Source organism: Oncorhynchus mykiss, chromosome 8 (genome assembly GCF_013265735.2).
Source record: "Oncorhynchus mykiss isolate Arlee chromosome 8, USDA_OmykA_1.1, whole genome shotgun sequence".
NCBI lineage: Eukaryota > Metazoa > Chordata > Actinopteri > Salmoniformes > Salmonidae > Oncorhynchus > Oncorhynchus mykiss.
The window spans coordinates 88506830-88514329 of NC_048572.1; the positions used below are offsets into that span (position 1 = coordinate 88506830).

The 7500-nt window shown below is 47.0% G+C and overlaps 1 protein-coding gene across 1 annotated transcript in view; it reads right to left on the reverse strand.

The window, feature by feature from the left end:
* LOC110531049 (piezo-type mechanosensitive ion channel component 2) overlaps window positions 1-7500 on the reverse strand; it is a 191056-nt gene that overhangs the window by 126893 nt on the left and 56663 nt on the right. Inside the window, exons 14-15 of the mRNA XM_036986896.1 lie at window positions 3269-3398; window positions 1580-1779 (exon numbers count right to left, since the gene is read on the reverse strand). Of these exons, the coding sequence (XP_036842791.1) occupies window positions 1580-1779; window positions 3269-3398 (330 nt within the window). The remainder of the gene's footprint in view (window positions 1-1579; window positions 1780-3268; window positions 3399-7500) is intronic.

Here is a 7500-nt window from a genome sequence, read left to right on the forward strand (position 1 = left end):
GGTCAACACAACGTCCAACCGAAATTTGACTTCCGATTCTAACCCAACCCCCCCGAAAAGACACACATACATAATTTTGTATCATTTACATACATTTATCATTTAATTTTGCACGGCCAATTTTTCAGTTCTTGATTTGTTAAAAAAGTTTGAAATATCCAATAAATTTCGTTCCACTTCATGATTGTGTCCCACTTGTTGTTGATTCTTCACAAAAAAATACAGTTTTATATCTTTATGTTTGAAGCCTGAAATGTGGCAAAAGGTCGCAAAGTTCAAGGGGGCCGAATACTTTCGCAAGGCACTGTATATGCTAGCTGAAATATATAACAGTCTACTGAGGTAATCAGACCTATTCGTACTCTCACGAGCTGCTTTTCAGCTTCTAGTCAACTTGAATTTACATTTAACACATATTTTTTTAGACAGCTGAAGCAAGCACAACACATTTTCTTCAGGAAATGTATCTTTACTTAGTTTAGTCATACCTTAGAAAGTGTTGTCTTCAGGCTGACTAGCATCTACTGAGTTAAAATATCCCATACATTGGATCCCAAATTAACTTGAAATATCTACAAAACAGGTTTTGCAGTCACATAATCCAAAAAGGAAGGCTACAGCTATTATTTTTTTCCCCAAAATTAGAGTTTGTGATTCACAAATAACTTTTTTTTTTTATTCACTTGATTCGATTAAACCGTAATTTAACTCAATTCCAACTTCTACAATGAGAAAGTGAATAGTTTGTTTCGTACATAATAATCATTCATGATTCATATGAATTAAATTAATCGTTAAATAAAAAGGATTGGGGGAAGAAGTGTAAAGCTTGGCATTTGTTTAACAGTAAATCAACATTGTTAGGCCTTGTCAGATGACATACAGTATGCTTTCTTTAGCCTTGACGTGAGCACAGTCACCAGATGGACCTAAGTCACCCGAGGGACCACAGTCACCACAGTCACCAGATGAACCTAAGTCACCTGAGGGACCACAGTCACCACAGTCACCCGTGGGACCACAGTCACCCGAGGGACCACAGTCACCCGAGGGACCACAGTCACCCGAGGGATCACAGTCACCCGAGGGACCACAGTCACCCAAGGGACCATAGTCACCCGAGGGACCACAGTCACCAGAGGGATCACAGTCACCACAGTTACCAGAGGGACCCGAGGGATCGCAGTCACCCGAGGGACCAGAGGGACCACAGTCACCACAGAGACCACAGTCACCACAGAGACCACAGTCACCACAGGGACCACAGTCAACCGAGGGACCACAGGGACCAGAGGGACCACAGTCACCCGAGGGACCACAGTCACCACAGTCACCAGAGGGACCAGAGGGACCACAGTCACCAAAGGGACCAGAGGGACCACAGTCACCACAGTGACCACAGTCACTAGAGGGACCAGAGGGACCACAGTCACCAGAGGGACCACAGTCACCACAAGGACCACAGTCACCCAAGAGACCAGAGGGACCACAGTCACCAGAGGGACCAGAGGGACCACAGTCACCACAGGGACCACAGTCACCCAAGAGACCAGAGGGACCAGTCACTGTGTTTACTCACCATCATGGCTATGAGAGCACAGATATAGCTTTGCTTCATAATGAACCTGAACACTGTTACTACAGCATTCACTCTGCCCTCCTTCTCCTCCTCCTCCTCCTCCTCATCGCCCTGTTCCTTCTTCTCCTCCTCCTCCTCCATCCCAGCAGTCTCTCCTCCCACTGTTGGATTGACGTCATACACACTTCCATTCTTCTTCTCTGTTTTAGATATAAAGATAGAGGGACCTCGTTATTTAGTAGAGAAATATTAATGGGGTCTTTTTGTAGTCACAGGCTTAAATCTGATGCAATTTGTTCTGTGAGATCACCTTCATGAAGCTAATGTCACGTTTTGTGAATTTTGAAGCATTTATGATTTCAAGCACATAAATGCTTCATAATTCATGAATTAGAGAGGTAGAGAGACTGTAGAATCAAAACGTATAATATCTCCTATGTTAACCTCAGACCTTATTTATCCCAAAAAAAACATTCATTTCACCTTTCATTTGCCCATTAATTTCCCCATTCGTTTCCCCATTAATTTCCCATTTAATTTCCCATTTAATTTCCCCATTCGTTTCCCCATTCATTTCCCATTTAATTTCCCCATTCGTTTCCCCATTTATTTCCCATTTAATTTCCCCATTAATTTCCCCATTTAATTTCCCCATTCGTTTCCCCATTAATTTCCCCCATAGTGCACTACTTCTGACCAGGGCCCTATGGAGTGTCATAAGGAATAAGGACATAGTGCACTACTTCTGACCAGGGCCCTATGGAGTGCCATAAGGAATAAGGATATAGTGCACTACTTCTGACCAGGGCCCTATGGAGTGCCATAAGGAATAAGGATATAGTGCACTACTTCTGACCAGGGCCCTATGGAGTGTCATAAGGAATAAGGATATAGTGCACTACTTCTGACCAGGGCCCTATGGAGTGTCATAAGGATATAGTGCACTACTTCTGACCAGGGCCCTATGGAGTGTCATAAGGAATAAGCATATAGTGCAATACTTCTGACCAGGCCCCTATGGAGTGTCATAAGGATATAGTGCACTACTTCTGACCAGGGCCCTATGGAGTGTCATAAGGATATAGTGCACTACTTCTGACCAGGGCCCTATGGAGTGTCATAAGGATATAGTGCACTACTTCTGACCAGGGCCCTATGGGGTGTCATAAGGAATAAGGAAATAGTGCACTACTTCTGACCAGGGCCCTATGGAGTGTCATAAGGAATAAGGATATAGTGCACTACTTCTGACCAGGGCCCTATGGAGTGCCATAAGGAATAAGGATATAGTGCACTACTTCTGACCAGGGCCCTATGGAGTGCCATAAGGAATAAGGATATAGTGCACTACTTCTGACCAGGGCCCTATGGAGTGTCATAAGGAATAAGGATATAGTGCACTACTTCTGACCAGGGCCCTATGGAGTGTCATAAGGAATAAGGATATAGTGCACTACTTCTGACCAGGGCCCTATGGAGTGTCATAAGGATATAGTGCACTACTTTTAACCAGGGCCCTATGGAGTGTCATAAGGATATAGTGCACTACTTTTAACCAGGGCCCTATGGAGTGTCATAAGGATATAGTGCACTACTTCTGACCAGGGCCCAGTTCACTAAATTTCCTCCTCACAGATATTGCGAGCAGAAACTTTCGCCCCAGTGTGTGTACAGTACAGTAAAACTCACCTGTAATGTTATTGGTTTGGTCCATTTTATACTGTGGGGTGGAGTACAGGTCCAGACCGACCGGTCTATTCTCCACCGAGTTTAGGGTGGAGATGTCACAAGACGTCCCGTTGGACTTTGCAGCCAACCCCTGTGGAAGAACACAACAACCATATGGACTAGGGTTACGGCCCAGAGGTTTTCCTAGTCAGGTCATGAGACCATTTGTTTTCAAGTGCAGAATAGTAAGTAACAGTGCAGAACATGTAGCAGTTGCGTCAAAAAGATAAGATATGCACATTTGTGATACACTGCAGTCTAGTACGGCACCTACCTCAGATGTACTGTAGCCATCCTGGGTAGAAAGCAGCTACAATAAGGAAAAAGAAAACAGGCAAGGAGAGGTAGAGAGAGGAAGAGAGAGGTAGAGAGAGGTAGAGAGAGGAAGAGAGAGGTAGAGAGAGGTAGAGAGAGGAAGAGAGAGGTAGAGAGAGGTAGAGAGAGGAAGAGAGAGGTAGAGAGAGGTAGAGAGAGGAAGAGAGAGGTAGAGAGAGGTAGAGAGAGGAAGAGAGAGGTAGAGAGAGGTAGAGAGAGGTAGAGAGAGGTAGAGAGAGGTAGAGAGAGGTGGAGAGAGGTGGAGAGAGGCAGAGAGAGGCAGAGAGAGGTGGAGAGGAAGAGAGAGGTAGAGAGAGGCAGAGAGAGGTAGAGAGAGGCAGAGAGAGATAGAGAGGTAGAGAGAGGTAGAGAGAGGCAGAGAGAGGTAGAGAGAGGTAGAGAGAGGTGGAGAGAGGTAGAGAGAGGCAGAGAGAGGCAAAGAGCGGTAGAGAGAGATAGAGAGCGGTAGAGAGAGGTAGAGAGAGGTAGAGCGAGGCAGAGAGAGGTAGAAACAGGTAGAGGGAGGTAGAGAGAGGTAGACAGAGGTAGAGGCAGAGAGAGGTAGAGAGAGGTAGAGAGAGGCAGAGAGAGGTATAAATAGGTTGAGAGCGGTAGAGAAAGGTAGAGAGAGGTAGAGAGGCAGAGAGAGGCAAAGAGAGGCAGAGAGAGGCAAAGGGAGGTAGAGAGAGGTAGAGAGGTAGAGATTGGCAAAGAGAGGTAGAGAGAGGCAAAGAGAGGCAGTGAGAGGCAGAGAGAGGTAGAGAGAGGTAGAAATAGGTAGAGAGAGGTAGAGAGAGGTAGAGAGGCAGTGAGAGGCAGAGAGAGGTAGAGAGAGGTAGAGAGAGGTAGAGAGAGATAGAGAGAGGTAGAGAGAGATAGAGAGAGATAGAGAGAGGTAGAGAGAGGTAGAGAGAGGTAGAGAGAGGTAGAGATAGAGAGAGGTAGAGAGAGAGAGGTAGAGAGAGATAGAGAGAGGCAGAGAGAGGTAGAGAGAGGTAGAGAGAGGTGGAGAGAGGTGGAGAGAGGCAGAGAGAGGCAGAGAGAGGTGGAGAGAGGTAGAGAGAGGTAGAGAGAGATAGAGAGAGGTAGAGAGAGATAGAGAGAGATAGAGAGAGGTAGAGAGAGGTAGAGAGAGGTAGAGAGAGGTAGAGATAGAGAGAGGTAGAGAGAGAGAGGTAGAGAGAGATAGAGAGAGGCAGAGAGAGGTAGAGAGAGGTAGAGAGAGGTAGAGAGAGGTGGAGAGAGGTGGAGAGAGGCAGAGAGAGGCAGAGAGAGGTGGAGAGGAAGAGAGAGGTAGAGAGAGGCAGAGAGAGGTAGAGAGAGGCAGAGAGAGATAGAGAGGTAGAGAGAGGTAGAGAGAGGCAGAGAGAGGTAGAGAGAGGTAGAGAGAGGTGGAGAGAGGTAGAGAGAGGCAGAGAGAGGCAAAGAGCGGTAGAGAGAGATAGAGAGCGGTAGAGAGCGGTAGAGAGAGGTAGAGCGAGGCAGAGAGAGGTAGAAACAGGTAGAGGGAGGTAGAGAGAGGTAGACAGAGGTAGAGGCAGAGAGAGGTAGAGAGAGGTAGAGAGAGGCAGAGAGAGGTATAAATAGGTTGAGAGCGGTAGAGAAAGGTAGAGAGAGGTAGAGAGGCAGAGAGAGGCAAAGAGAGGCAGAGAGAGGCAAAGGGAGGTAGAGAGAGGTAGAGAGGTAGAGATTGGCAAAGAGAGGTAGAGAGAGGCAAAGAGAGGCAGTGAGAGGCAGAGAGAGGTAGAGAGAGGTAGAAATAGGTAGAGAGAGGTACAGAGAGGTAGAGAGTGGTAGAGAGGCAGTGAGAGGCAGAGAGAGGTAGAGAGAGGTAGAGAGGCAGTGAGAGGCAGAGAGAGGTAGAGAGAGGTAGAGAGAGGTAGAGAGAGATAGAGAGAGGTAGAGAGAGATAGAGAGAGATAGAGAGAGGTAGAGAGAGGTAGAGAGAGGTAGAGATAGAGAGAGGTAGATAGAGAGAGGTAGAGAGAGATAGAGAGAGGCAGAGAGAGATAGAGAGAGGTAGAGAGATATAGAGAGAGGTAGAGAGAGGTAGAGATAGAGAGAGGTAGAGAGAGGTAGAGATAGAGAGAGGTAGAGAGAGGTAGAGAGGCAGTGAGAGGCAGAGAGAGGTAGAGAGAGGTAGAGAGAGGTAGAGAGAGATAGAGAGAGGTAGAGATAGAGAGAGGTAGAGAGAGGTAGAGATAGAGAGAGGTAGAGAGGCAGTGAGAGGCAGAGAGAGGTAGAGAGAGGTAGAGAGAGGTAGAGAGAGATAGAGAGAGGTAGAGAGAGATAGAGAGAGATAGAGAGAGGTAGAGAGAGATAGAGAGAGGTAGAGAGAGATAGAGAGAGGTAGAGAGAGATAGAGAGAGGTAGAGAGAGGTAGAGATAGAGAGAGGTAGAGAGAGAGAGGTAGAGAGAGATAGAGAGAGGCAGAGAGACATAGAGAGAGGTAGAGAGATATAGAGAGAGGTAGAGAGAGGTAGAGATAGAGAGAGGTAGAGAGAGGTAGAGATAGAGAGAGGTAGAGAGAGGTAGAGAGGCAGTGAGAGGCAGAGAGAGGTAGAGAGAGGTAGAGAGAGGTAGAGAGAGATAGAGAGAGGTAGAGATAGAGAGAGGTAGAGAGAGGTAGAGATAGAGAGAGGTAGAGAGAGGTAGAGAGGCAGTGAGAGGCAGAGAGAGGTAGAGAGAGGTAGAGAGAGGTAGAGAGAGATAGAGAGAGGTAGAGAGAGGTAGAGAGAGATAGAGAGAGGTAGAGAGAGATAGAGAGAGGTAGAGATAGAGAGAGGTAGAGAGAGGTAGAGATAGAGAGAGGTAGAGAGAGGTAGAGAGGCAGTGAGAGGCAGAGAGAGGTAGAGAGAGGTAGAGAGGCAGTGAGAGGCAGAGAGAGGTAGAGAGAGGTAGAGAGAGGTAGAGAGAGATAGAGAGAGGTAGAGAGAGATAGAGAGAGATAGAGAGAGGTAGAGAGAGGTAGAGAGAGGTAGAGAGAGGTAGAGATAGAGAGAGGTAGAGAGAGAGAGGTAGAGAGAGATAGAGAGAGGCAGAGAGAGATAGAGAGAGGTAGAGAGATATAGAGAGAGGTAGAGAGAGGTAGAGATAGAGAGAGGTAGAGAGAGGTAGAGATAGAGAGAGGTAGAGAGAGGTAGAGAGGCAGTGAGAGGCAGAGAGAGGTAGAGAGAGGTAGAGAGAGGTAGAGAGAGATAGAGAGAGGTAGAGATAGAGAGAGGTAGAGAGAGGTAGAGATAGAGAGAGGTAGAGAGGCAGTGAGAGGCAGAGAGAGGTAGAGAGAGGTAGAGAGAGGTAGAGAGAGATAGAGAGAGGTAGAGAGAGATAGAGAGAGATAGAGAGAGGTAGAGAGAGATAGAGAGAGGTAGAGAGAGATAGAGAGAGGTAGAGAGAGATAGAGAGAGGTAGAGAGAGGTAGAGATAGAGAGAGGTAGAGAGAGAGAGGTAGAGAGAGATAGAGAGAGGCAGAGAGACATAGAGAGAGGTAGAGAGATATAGAGAGAGGTAGAGAGAGGTAGAGATAGAGAGAGGTAGAGAGAGGTAGAGATAGAGAGAGGTAGAGAGAGGTAGAGAGGCAGTGAGAGGCAGAGAGAGGTAGAGAGAGGTAGAGAGAGGTAGAGAGAGATAGAGAGAGGTAGAGATAGAGAGAGGTAGAGAGAGGTAGAGATAGAGAGAGGTAGAGAGAGGTAGAGAGGCAGTGAGAGGCAGAGAGAGGTAGAGAGAGGTAGAGAGAGGTAGAGAGAGATAGAGAGAGGTAGAGAGAGATAGAGAGAGATAGAGAGAGGTAGAGAGAGATAGAGAGAGGTAGAGATAGAGAGAGGTAGAGAGAGGTAGAGATAGAGAGAGGTAGAGAGAGGTAGAGAGGCAGTGAGAGG